Source organism: Lissotriton helveticus, chromosome 1_1 (assembly GCF_964261635.1).
Source record: "Lissotriton helveticus chromosome 1_1, aLisHel1.1, whole genome shotgun sequence".
In the NCBI taxonomy this organism is placed as follows: Eukaryota; Metazoa; Chordata; class Amphibia; order Caudata; family Salamandridae; genus Lissotriton; species Lissotriton helveticus.
Window position 1 is genome coordinate 1,603,836,603 of NC_136057.1, and position 17,984 is coordinate 1,603,854,586.

Genomic DNA, 17,984 nt, shown 5'->3' on the forward strand with positions numbered 1-17,984 from the left:
GGGAACATGAGTACCAACGTTTGGCTCTTCTATCAGCATATCTGGGGTACTGAGGGGCAACACTTACTTTGGTGACTTGAGGTCGCGGTGGATAATCTTGTGCAGATGCAGGTAGTTCATGCCTCCGGCGATGCCCATGGACCAGTCCACCAGCATGGAGGGCGTGACCTTTCTTCCAGCTCGGAGCACTTCATACAACTGGCCCTGGGCACAGAACTCCATGATGATGCAGAAGCACGGGGCTTGGGTGCACACACCCCTGGAAGAGACGAAAGGAAACAGGTGAAACCCGGATACATGGATGCAGAAGATCGGGAGTGGGGATCAGGGTCACGAACATTAAACTATAAACTTTAACACCTAGAGCAAGCCCCAACCAATTTACTCCCAAGGCACCTCCAGCGTCAGTGGAAGATCTGTTTGGAAACGAAACCAGAAAGTGCTCTTTCCAGTTTAAAGGGTGGTGGTTGGGCTGTGGGATTGGGTCTTTCAACCACACAACCCAAGTGTGAAAAGGAGTAAACCAACAGAACAAAGGTGTACCTTAATATGCAACAAATGAATTAAAACATGTAAGTGTATATAGCTTAAGATCTCCTTAACTTCAAAGCAAAGAATTCAGATAGCTTTGTTAACACCAATATTGCGGGGCTTTTAGCGGGTAAAATCAGTGCTTGAGCCTGCAGGTCACACGGATTAGGCGAGCATGTTTCTAGATGCTCATTCGTGGCAGTGTGAGAGACGGTGAACGTTTCACCTGTAAACTTCTAGGACAACCTGTGTGTTTCTCCTTAGTCTATTCTTGTGCCATTTGACTCCCCATGTGGGGCAGTGACACAGTAGACACCAGAACATCTTGCAAGAGAGCTGGTAAGCCCCTGGTCACAAGAGTACACAGCTTGTCTTTACCTGCCGCGCTCAGTGGACAGAAGGCAGTAATGCCTGACCAAGCAACAGGACCTCCAAAAGGTAAACATGGTGTTAGGAATTAATGTCTGGTGGCATGGGCATTGTTTCTTACGAACAACTAGGGTGTGGAAGAGATTGCTATAAATTCTAAGGATCTGTTAAATGTTTGTACGGAATTCAGGGGAAGGCCAAATGCCACTAAACCATGTGGACTGTGGGCCTAGCTCATAAAACGCTCAGTCCACACTGTTACTAAATGCACCCCTTATGCTTTATCCCAATAGTCTCACTGTATTCCAATGCGGTAGGGAGGATTTCTCCCATTCGCTACATCTGGCCGGGATTGGAGTGGGTGTATGCCAAACACTCAGATTTGAGACTTCCTGGGATTAGGATGATGGACAAACAGCTGGGTTTGGGATTGATGGATTAGGGAGTGAGATACAAGGTACATGAGCTGGACAGCGAGACAGCCTAGTCACCACTGAATGGAGGCCATGGGTCACCTGCAATGACGTTTCCTCAGGAACGAATGCTCACTTAAAGGTGATGATGTTGGGGTGCTTCAGCTTCCGGAGGTGCTTGATTTCCGTCTCTTTGATGTCCCGCACTTTCTTCACCGCCACTTCTTCTCCGTGGAACCTCCCGAGGAAGACGGCGCCCTGGGCTCCGCTCCCTACCCACTGCAGGTCCAGAATCTCCTCAAAGGGCACCTCCCATGTGTCTGCGAGCCACAGAGACAGAGCTAAAATGAGAAACTCAGTCAGGAGATTCAGAGCCAAAGGCCCTGGTGGCAGGGCCCACCGAGCAAGCAGACAGAACACGGCAAGCACCACGCGAGAGGTGGCAACACACGGACCAGACAGAAAGCAAGAAAGCAAGGGCAACAGCCGCCAGCAAAGCACACCAGTAGATTCTCTCAACCTGTTGGAAATGTGAGGAATTCCATTACTGAAATTCAGATTATCATATTGTACATTTAGATGAAAAGGAAACTGTAGCAATTTAGGCAAATGTTCAAATAGACTCATCGGTAACCCACAGGAGCCGGAGACAGAAATTCCAGACCATGTGTAAAACTGGAACGATGGAGACCGGTGTCGTGGCAAACTCCAGAAATGTGTAAATATTTATATATACTTTTATTTTTCCCAAATAACATGCGTTATTGGCCACATTTATTTACGCTGGCATGGCATCAATATGTTGATGCCATGCTGATGCCATGCCACGGAAAATAAAATACTGCTTGCATCAATAACAATAATCCATCATTTATCACTACAGTACAAATGTAGAATTCCTTGTGATTGGCCCAGTACAGAGTAACAGAATTGAGAAACCATGCTTATAAATCGCAGATTTCACTATACAATCAGTTGCCAGAAGGAACAAACTTGGGCCATGCACACAAAGCTTGGTCACTGTGATTGTATCACACTGTACAATGTTAATCCTTTGTCCTCAGAATATGGTTATACGCATTATTTTTACAACTACTGTACATCATCAAACAGCAGTGCGTGAACCATACACACAAATTTGACGAGTGAGATTAATATTCTATTCATGATTATTGTTGAGGGGGGAGGGGCATCATGACCCACTTGAGACTGTCTCTCGTAAATCATCGCCCATCCCGCACTCAATACTGGTAATGAATAGAATATCATGCGCTGTGCATCTGCATCCACACCATATCTGTACATATAGAGTGCAGGGGACGAATTCCATATTAGAACATTGGAATGTTGGGAGCTCCATTGAAAACAATGGAGTGCTCTGGGCTTATAATGGCTGGTATAAGCCTGGAGCTCCCACATTCCAATGCTTCTTTGTTCACAGCTCTGGCTGTGAACAAAGGCTTTAGGGAGCCTGAGGCGATTTCAATCCCCTCACGCTCCCATAAGGCTTTGTTTTTTCTGTTAGAACATTCCGCCCTCTAGTGGTAGAATGTTCTAATAGCCTTATAGCCCGTCGTAGATGGGCTATACCTGCCTTCGGCTCAGGCCTTTAACGCTGGAGAGGGCCTTTAATAGCCGGTATAGCCCTCTATAGCGGGATATAAGGCTATATTATGAACACAGTACAGCTTATCTGACTGGAGAAAACAACGCTCATTGTCTTGCAGATTTAATTCTGGATTCACTTTCAAGACAACAACATGGGCCATCTGCACAGGGGCTTGGTAACGGAAATCCAATTCACTGACCAGATGTAATGTAACCGTTGGTCTTCGGTTATCTTTCAGTACATTGGCCCATAACTACTGCACATTCAAAACCAGCACGTAGATCCGTTGAGTGTAAGATGCGCTTGATTTCAACATTGTTTAGGGAGGGGAGGGGCATCACGACAGAATCGAGGCTTCACCTCTTTTGACTCATGGCCCCTCCACACTCTCAAAAATGGTTAATAAATAGCATATTAAACTCAGCAATCTACACGTATACATGAAAATGTACAAGAGCAAAGTTCGAAATGGCTCTTTATTGCTATCGAGGGGTTCTAATGTCGAAATGAACTGCAAGGCTGAAGACTGAGTGGTTTGTCAATACCCCCTGAAACACGGAAAGGCACCATGGGACCATATCACGTGTCCTGATGGGGAAACATCCTCCCACACGAGAAAGAGCTAGGAAAAAATGAAAAGGCTAATTTCAAGTAAACTGTTAGAGATCTCACTGCGTGTAGATGACCATCGAGAGTACATCTTGTGTAGTGCCTATGAGGCAGAACGTTTTGTTCCATCTTACTTACTTCTCATATCACTAAGATTTGCTTGTATCTAGCCTTGAGGTAACAAAGTTTCATGGATTCCCCACAACACTCGGTGGCCAATGGCATGTTGCCCACTTTCCCTGGTTCTATTGTAAAAAGCAATCAAGAATTAATAATAATAACACATCTCTGTCACTCTAAGCTCTGTATTGAATGCTACGAAGTACTGAATTCAACCTAACTAGTGCCTCAACACATAAAGGCTCCTGAAGTCTACGGGACATGGGTGTATATGTAGGGCCCGATCCATGCCAGATTTTCAGCATAACCATTAACCTCTTCAAGTGAGTTCTATTTAAATCCACAGGGAAAATAGATCTTATGTGACTATCCCGAAGATCAGACATGGACCTGCCCTCCTTGCTCTGCAAGGGGAAGCCATGTTGTGTCACATGGTCTTGGGTCATTGTCCTTGTTGTTGGCGAGAAGATCAGACTGTTTGATAGCGATTGTGAACCATGCACCGGACTATGTCATTTCTGATTCGTTTGTAGCCCACTGTCTATCACGAGGTTCGTTTGCTGTTGAACAGCATTATTTGCATTGCAATGGAGCACAGTGTTATGGAATGACATCATTCCAGTGTGGACACCGTGTTTCAAGAGGCGGAATGGCCATTTATGAAACACTGCGATCTTGTGCTTCAGTCCTGCTTCTTCAGTAAAGTAAACCAAGGCTCCAACTCCCAGGGCTCAAAAAGGTGCCTAATGGAAGTGTGGATCTGTTGACATGATCATCTGGTAATCCTAGCAAGGGATGATCTTGAAATGCTTGTCCGCCCCAAGAAGTTATCTCCAGTATTGTTTGAAAATGTATTGATAGCTCAAGATGACGCAAGATTGGTGGTACTCAAGGACAGCACAGAGGACATGGGCAGCTTGTCTACGTAGAAGGTGAGAGAGCAAAGAAGGGGGAATAGCGAAGACACCACTATTATAGTAACAAAGCTGACCCTGCTCTATGAAGGTGGGATCTGATGCCAGTTCACTGGCCTGCGCCCAGATGTCTTGCTACCTGTAATTCACTCTGATAATGGTAACACCTGCAGCTTGCAGGGTGCCGAAGCCACCACATTACCAAAAGATGGGCATTCGATCTAGAGGCAAATATGATAAGTGAGTTCGGACTTTTGCATAGAACCAGCACTAGTGGTAATTGCAGGGCAAAATGTTCCTTTTCCTTAAACCTCGTTTCCCTGATCTGCCTAGATATGATTTGAGTTTGTTCGGCAAACAGTACTTGCTACTGCAGTTCTTCAACGCCGTTCACAACTCAGACAGGTGAAATGCTATGTTAGCTATGAAAGGGTTCTAAACTGTGGCCTGCAGGTTGAACACAGACCACAACGGTAAGTGTATAATGAACTACATGAGGGGTAACAGCTAAAAGCCCGTACCACCGTTCTACAAAATACCTAACATTTTAAAACTCTCCAGGGCTCTTTAGTCAACATTAAATCCTGGTGGACAGTGATGTATGGTCTTAGCTAGATCAGGACCGACACACCAATTCATCCTTTGAGGTTGACAAAATGGCCGCCACTAAGTTGTCTGACCTTAAGATCTATCATTAAAGCACCAAGAGACAAAGTTTGCTTGTGGTGTACACCATGAGAATGATCAATAGAATCTCCACTACTAGGATCAGGCAGAAAGTATTGAGTTGAGGCATGCTTACACCTCCCATGTATTTTTCAACCCGGAGATGCACAGTTTGTGTATTTTATAATGCAAATACTGATCATGGTGTCCTACAATTACAACTATTTATAGTAATAGCATCAGAAGCTTAGTAAACCAATACTAGGTACATGAGCTCGGCATACACGAAGGTTCTGATTAAAAATGGATCCTATGTGCCAGGCCGTACCTCCCAGCTGCACTCATTCGTATTATGTCTAGCAGGATGGTCCATCGGGAAGGCATGCTCTGGGCTCCGACAAACCCAGCACCATGAGGTCTTCTCTCAGACTTGTTGCAGGTTCCTCTGTTATAGCTGAGATGAGTGGAAGAGGCTGTGAAGTCCTGAGCCAGAAACCTCAAGGGCCCTGTCTGAGCTGTCGTTTGCCTAGCTGAGTCTGCCCAAGTGGCTTCTTTGCGTTGCTCACCCACAAAGTTGGATGGTGCTCACATCTCTCCCAACTGTAAGGAACTGCCTCTATGTTCATGCTGGAGACTGCTGTAGCAGCCCAAAAACAGAAAGGAACACCTCCTACCCGAGATGAAAGCATTCCCTGTTCATTTCCGCAAAGACTCGAGTTATCCGGGACTCCCAGAAATGAAACAAGAGCTCAGTTAGTGTACCCTGAATGGGATGAGCATGATATGCACAGACTTTGTATGACTAAGGTGGATAGGTGCAGGCGGCCTAGCCTTGCGCAAGTGTCCAGCCATCTTTGTAAGCCTCAAAACTAGCAGCAGTCCCAAGTGGTGGTCCAGTGTCATGGAAACACACCTGGTTAACCCCACTGTGACCAAAAGCATTCAGGTCATCCACCCCGGGGTAGATAACCCCATCCGACACAACACACTGCTGTAGAGCCCGGACACGTTTACTGAGCTCAACTGCTGTTGGAAACTGAGAGCGTAAAATAACATTCTGCCCATGGTTTCTTGTGGTCTCCAGCTGTACGCTACCTGTTTCAGGTGATAAATGAAGGACCGTTAGAGCCAGACACTACTATTTAATTGTGTTTGCCATATTTTATTAAGTGGAATAGGGTGAGGTATTTAACACAAGTGCTAAATACCCTTACCCTGGGGTGAGGTATTTACTACATGCGGTAAATACCTTTTATGATGACTTTTTGACTTGAAAAAAGGCATTTGGACAGGCCCTTTCTCCTGAAACATTTTGGCAAGTTTGACCTGCGGAAATCTTTCGGGGAGGGGGGGAATGCGAGGGTGTGATAATTGTCACACAATCATTATTCCGACCCCGGTGTAAGCAACCGTTTGCACAGGGATCAGAATTTAGCTCTGGACTTGCAATTAGGGCCTACATGCTTACTCAGAGGCATGTACTGGAGGATGATGAACATCCAAAAAAATCAGGGAGAGATCACCTCACTAGCTTTGTTAGCAACTTGTGAGCTAGACTGTAGTAAAGGAGAAAGCTAAAGGGAAATATCCAGGGATTGCCACATGACCAAGGAAAGAAGAATGGAAAGTGGAAGGAAAAGGCTAGCCCGTATATACTGGCCATACATCTGATAGCTCCTGAGCCTCTTGTCCATTGCTTGCCACATCAGAGGCTCTAGTGTTCTGCATGCCTTGTGTGACTACCTGGGGTCTCGTACAGTGAACAGTAAACCAGGATGATTGCTATGTCAGAAGCCCAGGTTTACTGCTTGTCATGTCTGGGGCTGGGCTATTAAATGAGAGATCAGAGCCCTTAGTAATGTGCTTACGAGATCTGAGGCTCTTGTTTATAGCTTACCTTATCAGTCTCCCTGCTTCTTGCTTGCCTTATCTACAGAGAGAGGAGCTGGGCTAGGACTGAACAAACTGAGCTCTAGCTAATCGGTGCCATACTGCTGTCATGTCAAAATAATGGAAGCAGGATAAGTCTCCTTTCACCACCTTGACTCATTTTTAACCTGGAATGCCATTCACTACTAATAATGAAAGTGGAAGTTGTCTCGGAACGTAATTCTAGAAGGTGAGGAGACTGCCTCCTAATGTAACCTAGAAAGAACAAGGGGCACTGGGTTCAAAGCGAAGTACTGGGATTGCTTGAAGAGGGTAGGACGGCAGAGTAACATGAGGTAGGCCGGTTCACTCTTGAGATCGGTCAGGGCAGCATCCTACGAAGCACCTCATCTATCAACATCGCATGTGCAGGGTGCCAGTCTAGCTGGATTATGAACCGCAACCAGACTACTGCTCACCTGACCGGTGCTTGTCCACCTTTCAGAGACTTTGTGAGCTAGAGAGGGGTTTGAGTCATGAGCCTCTAGTCAACATTTTGGACGCCTGTTGACTTGCAGGAGTAGGTGGAATCTGGGCCAATTGAAGTTTGAGTAGCTTCTCCCCTGGTTGCGATCTTGGATTGCTCTTCCGCTACCATTCTCATTTATGGGGTTTGTTTATTTAGAAGTGGGCAGTGTCCATGCCTTTAAAAAATAAATACATAAAAACAAAATGGTACATGGCTACTGCTTATGTCACTGAATCATACTCCTGCCATTTTCACAGCCTTTTTCGGACTCAACGGCATCTCTGCTCGGCCCACATTGGCATATACGTACACATAGCATCCTGAGCCCTGTTGCTAAGCTGGTAAATCCTTATTAGAATTATAATTTGTGCGTCTACTTCTCACATACTCACACCTATTACACCACCAGGAGATGCGTCCCATAACGTGATAATCGTACGCCTGTGGTCCTCTCACACAACACAAAAACACTTCCCTTATAGGCTGAAAATAAATCAACATCCTCTCAACCATACTCCCTATGCAGGATAGCTTGCTATCCATGTGGCTAACTGGTTCAGTACCCCACACAGTGGTCGTAAGCGCTATACCAATCCTACTGTGCACTACAATACCGCTCATCCTATCAGATGTCTCGGTTTAACTCTTGTCACACTACAGACCCTTGTTTAAGTAATTAGTAAGTAATAAGTTTATTGTTTGATTAATTAAAATCATTACAAACCCCCCCAATGTCCATAAAAACGTAATAAAAATATCATTACATTTATAAATACACCTAATTTTGACATGGTTCCATAATTATATAAAAGGATATTGTTAATTTTTAATACAAAATGTGGGGACCTTTTGGAAAAGATATTTGTATAGTATAAGCCCCAGTGTTCCAAATTTTAATATTCGTGCACCACTATTTGCGACCAGACCCTGGTTTAATGTTTGCCATGTAACAAACCATGGCTCTGCCTGCCTTAGCAAAGACCAGATTCCTTGGCCTTTATTTATTTTATTTTATTTTCAAGGTTTTATATAGCGCTGGCTAGACCCAGAGGTATCAGAGCGCTTTACATGAGGAGATAATATAAAGCAAACATGGCATGCAAGTAGATAAAAAGATAATGAAGCAACATAGTTCGTTGTTTGGCACAGCAGACAGCCTCTTTTATTGCAGTCGGATCAGACAGCGAGCGAGGCTGCCCCTCTCTGGGGAGGACAGGGGTTAGTTAGGCAGCTGGGTTCCCAAGCCCCCCTCATCCAAGCCCCCCTCATCCATTATTCACTGCACTTGTAACAAAAGCAGTGCAGCGTGTCCTCTCTGCCCGCGCGCCTCTCTGGGCTCATTCCCGTCACCGTTAAGCTCTAACCCTCATCCCAAGGTCTCCTCTCTATCCGTCCTCTCGCGCCGCGCCTCCACTTCCTGTCCGTTGGCTCGCGCTCCTCTCACCTTGCTTGCTCGCGCCTCCACTTCCTGTCCGTTGGCTCGCGCCGCGCCTCCACTTCCTGTCCGTTGGCTCGCGCTCCTCTCACCTTGCTTGCCGTTGCCCTTTCCAGACAATATTCTTTCACCTCGGGCATGCTCGGAGCGCTTCCCCTCGCAACGACTCCAAACCCTTTCCCTCTCTACCCGTGCTCTTCTTTTTCTATCTAAATTACCCCGTTCTTCTCTTTTCCCTTGTGCTTTGCCCTTCTGCTATGCCCATATGACGTTTCTATTTGCTTTGACTTTCCCTCTCCTTTTTTACTAAATTATACACTGTTCCTCTCACCCCACACTCTCGCCGTTCAGTCAGTCACCCTCCCACTTCACGACTTTTCCTTGCTCGCCACCTTCTTCCCCTAGGCCTAGAGACTAGACTGGCTCTGCCCTGCTTATGCGGTAGGGTTGACCTAATTAACCAGTTAAAGTCAAATTATGTGGCGAAACGTGGGACATTTTGTGACAGTATTACATCATCATTAATTAGTATTTTTTTACAAACAACACCATCTGGCAAAAGACTCATAAGACTCAATTAATACAGTAATCAGCAACTGAAATGTGACAATGTATCCTTTGTAAAGGGCTAAGGGCGCGTTTTTGTATCTTTTGATTTGTTTGAGCTAGATTTTTGTTCAACTCTGCAAATTATGGAGCACACGATGGACTATGTTGGCAAGTGTGGCAAATTTATAATCATCAATGGTGCCCCATAAGCACATTATTCCAGTGTCCTGTAGTATGGTACGAGTTCTTTAAACTCTGCTCAGCCTCAAAATGTGATGTGTTGTGGACTAAGAGGATGCCACAGAGGGTGTGCCCGGGACTGATGCCAGAATTCGAAGGAAGGTTACCAGGAAGGCCTTTCTGCTCCTGGTGGTGCTCACTGTATACATGTATTTACAGATACTCTGCAATTAAATATCCCAGCGTTGTTCCTGTCACTAGAGACTTTACCGGAGCTCTCCACTTTTCAGTTTCATGCAGGAGTAGTTCCTGAAGCCCACTTTTTTTCTTTGCATTCTGGGATTTGTTTTCCTGGTGATTCATTATAAAATCAGAACTACAAATCCCATAATGCCCCCCCCAAAATACCCTGGACTGGATGCAGTCCTCACTCTTGGACCTGTGAAACATGAGATCACTGTTTTACTTGCCAACATTATCCCTGCAATTCCCTTGCTCTCTTCCTAACAACTTTCTTGTTCTTCCCCTTTCTCTCATGACCTCCTCGTGAGTGTTCTTTTTCTTCTCTCAAGATCTGTACCTGTCCTCCTCTCCTTACACACGTGAATTACCCCAGCCATTCCCGGACTGTTCTCATCCACAATGATTTGTTAACAGCTGTGTAGGGCTTGTTTTGCAGTTACCTCCCACTTTTTGCCCCCTTTTTCAGCTACTAGATGCTGATTTTCGACTCTGGCTGTGCACTGAGGTCTGTTAACCAGACCACCCTGCCAGTGCTGCTTCCCTAAAACAAGGTAACGTCTAATTGTGCTACAATTGACTAAGGACTTTAGCACCCTTTTAAGTCCATAGTAAATGGTACTCCAGGTACCCAGGGCAGGAGTATTAAAGAGGACCCCTAAGGGCTTCAGCATAGCTATTGCCACCCTAAGGGACCCACCTAAAAATTCCAAACAGATGCCAGTACAGACTGCATGACATGGTGCAAACCATGAGTAAAACATGATATGACACACCCCTGTGTGTCATGCCAAAGTGACTGCATCTAATATATGTAAGTCACCCCTATAGCAGGACTTTGAGCCCGAAGGCATGGTGCATTATATTTTATGTGAAGACATATATGCCTGAGCAGATATGCCCCTGTGATATCTAGTTCTATTGCTAGATACTGCGAGTGAGCAGGGTAACCATCTCAAGGTATGTACTGAACACTGGTCAAAACACATTCCCCAGTAGGTAATGGCTGCACTGAAGCATATGGTGTTTGGTATCAAACATCTCGTATTACTAAGCCCACACTGATTCATTGTCGGATTTATTAATACATGCACTCAGAGGGCACCTTAGAGGTGCCCCCTGAAAACCTACCAACCTCTGGTGTGTTGGCTGACTAGTTTCTTCCAGGTTGTCACCTGAGAAAAGTTTCTCACCTCCCAGGGTGAGAGTCTGTTGCTCTCATGAGGTCAAGAACAAAGCCTGTCCGGGAAGAGGGTGTCACACCCCCAGAGACAGGATGACCTACTGATTAGCCTTCCTAGGCTAGCAAGCTTCAAATAAGTTGCAGCCTTTGAAATGTGTATCTAGCTCCCCTCACAGGAGAGGGAGCCAACCCCCTTTGTCCGGAGCCCTTTGGCACCTGGACAGGAAGGAAAATTAGCTAGTCAGGCAGGATTGCCCACCCCAGGCTAGTGCCATCCCTAATGTGGCCTAACCTGATGTGGGTATGACTTTTCAGAAGTGAGAATCTGTGTTGGCACACTTAGGAACTCTGGGATAGGGTTATGCCTACTTTCTACAGCAAGAGGTCATATAAGAAACATAGTGACCCTAGGGGTAAGTAGCCCTTTGGCTTCTATCCCTCACTCCCCTTAATGCCCCTAAGTTGAGTATACAGGTGACCCCTTGATACCAGATCTTCAGATTTCGTTGGACACAAAAGGAGTGGAAGAAGAAGACTGCTGACCCAAGAAGCACAACTGACTTGGCGCCAACCCCACCGGCCTGTCTACTGCATTTGACCTTTGTGGAGCAACTGATTCGTCCTGCGGCTGTGCAGACTTCAAGAAACCTGGAGGGCTGCCAGTGCTTCGCAAATTTCCAATCAAACTCCCTTGGAGTAGAGGAGAAGACCTGGTACCCCGACCTGCCAACTATGGAGTCTGCCGATGGAGCCACCTCCCAGGAAGCGGTAGCGGTGCTCCTACAGGTCAGATCAGTTCTTTCTCGAAGTGTGGGGACCCCAGGACAGACCGGAGCCGCACAGTATCAATCCCTGGGGTACTGGACCCCTTGCAACAGCCAAGCCTTATTGGGGCCAGACTGGACACCAACGCCAGGGAAGATCGACCTGCACGTTGAGGGACTTCAGGGATGGTGAGACTCACATGGAGAGTTGCCTAGCTGTCCTGTTTGCCCCGCATGCAGAAAACAAAGACCAAGAAGTGTGTCTGTGACAGCTGCCACTTGACACCTCAAAGCACCTATGCACCCAGTGCTCCCAAGCCAGAGTCCAAGGGAGGTAATGGTGCCAACAGGGTCCCCACACTTAGGTTTGCTCAGACTGGACTTCCAGACACTGCCTGCAGCCTCTTTTCGCAGGCCCCCTTCAACCACGAGAAACTCCTGCACTGGGATCCAATCCCAAAAGACACCACTGCACCCGAGCACCACTGCCCGAGGAGAAGTAGACCAAAGGTGTCTCTGCTTGACAAAGGATCTCAAGATTCAAGCTTCCCTGTGGGTTTCCCAACTGGTCCCCTAGTCCTTGCTTGCATTCTTTTACTGACTGCACCGTTCTCCCACTGAAGCGATTGGGACACACAACTCCGTGACACGCCTCTGCACCCAGATGCCTCAGAGACCTCGGAGGGGACCTGTTGGTGTGGCTTTGGACCTTGCCCCATACTCACTTTAAGTCCAGAAGAACAGTCCTGTAAGTCGCTGACAAGTGTCCGAATGCAATATAAGTTTTTTCCATAGGATCACATTGTCGATCCAGGAAATGCATTGTGTCCATTCTTGAAAACTGTAAAACCTCATAACTTGAAAAGTACTTACTCGATTCCGATGACCTTGCTATCTAAATTTATATAAAAGTACATTTTATTTTTATAAATCGATGTCGGATTGCTTTATTGAGGGTGGTCTAACCTACTTCCTTTGTGTTTGTAATAAATGCTTAGCCCTAGCCTCTGATATGCTCAACTACTCGCCTACACTACCACAATAGAGAGCTTTTGGGGTGTCATTTGTGCCTCTGTGATTCCTTTGGGGTTTGCCTGGACTCTTTACACTGTGTACCTCTTTTAGGTCTACCATATAAAGAGCCTGCTTCCTACAAGCTGTGATTACTGTCCTGTCCTTTCTGATCCCCATCGCCTCCCTGCTTGCTCCAACTCTCGTCTCTCTCCTTTCCTCGAGGCTTCATTTTATCGCTCTCTTCTACTATTCCTTCAGCTCTTGTCCATTCAGTTCTTTAAATCCCTACCTCCCATGATGTCTTCCTTCTGTTCCACCTTCAGGGCCCTTGATTCACAGAGAAATCCTTGGGCCTGGCCGAGGTTTCCCTGAGGGTATCTATCACAAAGTCTGCAAGGTCCTATGACAAAACCCTGGTAACAACAATAATTAGATGACAATAGTCCATTGCCTTTTTTGATGTGCGTTATAGAAATAGTCAAAATGTTGCATCTCTACCTATTTATATATTTCGTAACCCTCACTCAAGACTAGCTGGTGGAATGATGCACAGCATGTGAATAGAACAGATTCACAGAGAAAAACAACACACCTGATAAATGGTCTAGGACAAGTCCTGGAAAAGGCATTTGAAAAAAACAGGGAATCTTAGCAACTGAAGGAAGAATAATATGTCAGGTGCACCATGAACTGTATAGTAAGAGAATTCCAAAGGTGAGGAAACAGCACTGCTGAAAGCCCTGCTGGAATACCAGGCCAGTCAACGTTTTGGAATATCTGACCACTGCAAGGATTTGCTATGAGATTGTCTTACCCAAGGGACTTGAAAGTAATACAACCAAATTAAAAAGTGACATGTGAAAACATGATTACAAAAACATCAACTTCTAAGTATAGACTACCAAAACCTTGACATAGTTAAATATCTCCCTGCACAAACTTCAACCTACACGCAATGCCACAATGAAGAATTTTCTCTCTAAAAAAAAAACAATGAATGTTAAACGAACCTAGTCCTAAAATATGCGAGAAGTGCTTCAGACCTTAAATACAGTCTGAAAATGGTGCAGAGTATTATTAAAGTAAGGTCAGACGTTGGCAGTTTATATTTGCAGTCTCTGATTTGTAACAGAGGTTTTTACTAACCCTGGGCGTAGTTTGCGTAGCAGCACTACACATACTTGTCTGCACTGTAAAATAATTGCAAATGGCATCCTGCACAGTGCCAATTATGATAAAATAAGTATCTCTATCTTTATATGTAAAGAGCATATAGTACTTTCACAAAAGTGAAACTGAAAAATTAGCAAGCAGTGAGAGAGGTGATGATTTTGGGATCCTCCCTAACCTAGGGGGAGTACCAAGCAGATGCCTTGAAAACAAAAAGCACATCTTATTGAACGATTGGGTGGTGGTCCCACCCTCTTAGGACTACCCCAGGCACAGTTATTGGCAAAAAACCATTCCCAACCAAAGGTCCTGCAAAGCACTATGGGGTGAGATTAGCAGTGGGCAGTGAATATTATATAGTATCCAATATCAAAATAATTCTACAAAGAGCTGCAGTTCAACTGGTGGTTACTAGATGTCCCTCACAAGTCAAATACAAATGCTTGATAAAAGGGTTTCGATGGTTTTGTATTTGACTCGTGAGGGACATCTAGTAACAAATAGTGGAACTGCAGCTTGATGTAAGAATAATTTCAATGCTTTGCATTTGACTTGTGAGGGTCATCTAGTATCGACTAGTGGAACTGCAGCTCTTTGTAGATTTATTTGGTATTGGATACTATAATATTCACTGCCCACTGCTAATCTCGTCCCATAATGCTTTGCAGGGTCTTTGGTTGGGATTGTTTTTTTGCCAATAACTGTGCTTGGGGTGGTCCAAAGAGAGTGGGACCACCACCGAAGTTCAACAAGATGTGCTTTTTGTTTATGCTCTTTGTGTTCAAGGCATCTGATTGGTCCTCCGCCTAGGTTAGGGGGGGACCCCAAAATCATCACCTCTCATTGCCTAATGTTTTCAATCAAATAGTTCCCTTTTGTAAATTGGTTATATGCTTATTAGCACGTAAAATTGCTTTATCAAGATGTAGTTGATTTAAACTGGGATTGAAACCAGACAACAAAGTCAGTGTAAAAATAATAATAATAATAAAAAAGAAAACAGAACCAGGGTAATAATATCAAACTGTTTTGCACTCACCATCAAATGTGGCGCAGTGTTAAATGCAGATTTTGGAGAGGCAATTATGAGAGGTCGCAGACCCAAAAGTAAAGAGTACAGAGATCACCATGGCTTAGGCGAAGGACTGTAAATCATACGAAGAAATACTTTTTCATCTGACGAGCTAATTAAACTGGACACGAAGGGGTGATGTAATTCATCAGGAAGAGTTTGAATGTGTCAATATTCAAGGACTACTGGTCAATCTCCATAGACTACTCTCCACACATGAACAACGTGTAACTCTCCATGGACTACTCTCCACACATGATCGAGTGACTCTCCATGGACTACTTTCCACACATGAACAATGCGTGACTCTCCATGGAATTCTCTCCACACATGATTGAGTGACTCTCCATGGACTTCTCTCCACACATGAACAACGCGTGACTCTCCATGGACTACTCTCCACACATGATCGAGTGACTCTCCATGGAGTACTCTCCACACATGAACAACGTGTGACTCTCCATGGACTACTCGCCACACATGAACGCGTGGTCCTCCATGGACTACTCTCCACACATAAAAAATGCGTGACTCTCCATGGACTACTCTCCATACATGAACAACGCGTGATTCTCCATGGACTTCTCTCCACACATGAAGAATGCATGACTCTCTGCGGACTACTCTCCACACATGGACAACGGTGACTCTCCGTAAACTACTCTCCACACATGATCGGGTGACTCTCCATGGACTACTCTCCACCCATGAACAATGCACGACTCTCCATGGAGTACTCTCCACACATGAACAACGCGTGACTCTCCATGGACTACTCTCCACACATGAACGCGTGATCCTCTATGGACGACTCTCCACACATGAAACAATGCGTGACTCTCCATGGACTACTCTCCACACACAAACAACGTGTGACTCTCCATGGACTACTCTCAACACATGAAGAATGCATGACTCTCCATGGACTACTCTCCACACATAATCGAGTGACTCTCTATGGACTACTCTCCACATATGAAGAACGTGTGACCCTCCATGGACTACTCCCCACACATGAACGCGTGACTCTCCATGGACTACTCTCCACACATGATCGAGTGACTTTCCATGGACTACTCTCCACACTTGAAGAAGGCGTGACTCTCCATGGACTACTCTCCACACATGGACAACGGTGACTCTCCGTAAACTACCTCCACACATGATCGGGTGACTCTCCATGGACTACTCTCCACCCATGAACGCGTGATCCTCTATGGACTACTCTCCACACATGAACAATGCGTGACTCTCCATGGACTACTCTCCACATATGAACAACGTGTGACTCACCATGGACTACTCTCCACACATGAACAACGCGTGACTCTCATGGACTACTCTCAACACATGAAGAATGCATGACTCTCCATGGACTACTCTCCACACATGATCGAGTGACTCTCCATGGACTACTCTCCACACATGAACAATGCATGACTCTCCATGGACTACTCTCCACACATGAACAACGTGTGACTCTCCATGGATTACTCTCCACACATGAACAACACCTGACAACCATGGACCACTCTCCACACATGAACAACGTGTGACTCTCCATGGACTACTCTCTACACATGATCGAGTGACTCTCCATGGACTGCTCCCCACACATGAACAACGCGTGACACTCCGTGAACTACTCTCCATGGACCCGTCAGTCTCGGAGGGCTGCCTGTCGCTCTCCACAAACTATCCATGAACGATTGTTGAAAACTAAGAGTCTCTTTTGACAATTCTGTAATCCGCGTTGACTATGAGCCAGAGGCTCAGGATTCCTGCCCACCGCGCTTCCAGTCCATTATTCATCATACATTTGTGCAATCCCCTACCTGCCAGCCCTTATTGGGAGACAGCCCCTCTGAACATCTCTCCTGGGGTCTGTCTGTGAAGGTGCCCTGCTCCTTCCTCCCAGATCTCCTTGGTAAAGGCTATCAAGGAAGCTGTTTCCACTCATTCTGCCAGGTCTTGTGGCATTAGACTTTAAGGGGAGGACTACCCACCTCAGGTGGGTCAAACAGTGGAGGCTTCCCAACACTTCTCAGCTTCGGTGCCCCCAGCCACCCACCTCTGGTAGGGGCAGGCTGTAAGGGAAGGTTGCCTAGTTCGGTGGCTTTATGGTGCAAGGTGAGAATGCCGCCCATCCTCCCGGCTCCGGTGGGTTTAGGTTTAGAGGAGACACTCTCGGCTATCAGGACAGGCAGAGGCTCAGGGGGGGATAACGAACTCCAATCGCATTACGCAGGGGATTACAGCCACACAACGGCGGGATTGCAGGGGTTTAGACTTCCCGTAAAAGCAGCGTGAAATTGGGATCTGCAACGGTGCTGGGCACGGGAGGCAAGCTGGGGATGTGAGGGAAAGAGGAGGCATGAGACGAGAGGAAGCGGCTGCTTCCGTCTCAAGAAGGAGGAGCAGGGACAGCCCCTCACTGCTTCTCTCTCAATTTGGGAGAACACTGCTTCCACGGAGGCAGCACACTGCTTCCATCTCTGAGCAAGGGGGTGGGGTGTGGGGGGGAGCACAGAGGTAATCATTCCTTCAATCTTAAGTGGAGGAGAGTATAGAGAGTCACTGCTTCTATCTCAAGGTGAAGAGCAGAGAAGAAGTCACTGCTTCTATCTCAAGGGGAGGAGGGTATACAGGTCACAGCTTCTATCTCAAGGGGGGAGGGTATAGAGACTCACTGCTTCTATCTCAAGGGGGAGGGTATGGAGACTCACTGCTTCTATCTCAAGGTGAAGA

The 17,984-nt window shown here is 46.0% G+C and overlaps 1 protein-coding gene across 3 annotated transcripts in view; it reads right to left on the reverse strand.

The window, feature by feature from the left end:
- MAP3K12 (mitogen-activated protein kinase kinase kinase 12) overlaps positions 1–17,984 on the reverse strand; it is a 375,162-nt gene that overhangs the window by 197,900 nt on the left and 159,278 nt on the right. For 2 of the 3 annotated variants that reach the window (XM_078687858.1, XM_078687850.1), the window contains exons 3-4: positions 1,450–1,654; positions 68–259 (exon numbers count right to left, since the gene is read on the reverse strand). In XM_078687858.1, coding sequence (XP_078543984.1) covers positions 68–259; positions 1,450–1,654 — 397 coding nt within the window. The remainder of the gene's footprint in view (positions 1–67; positions 260–1,449; positions 1,655–17,984) is intronic. The other variant, XM_078687866.1, reaches the window with a different exon arrangement.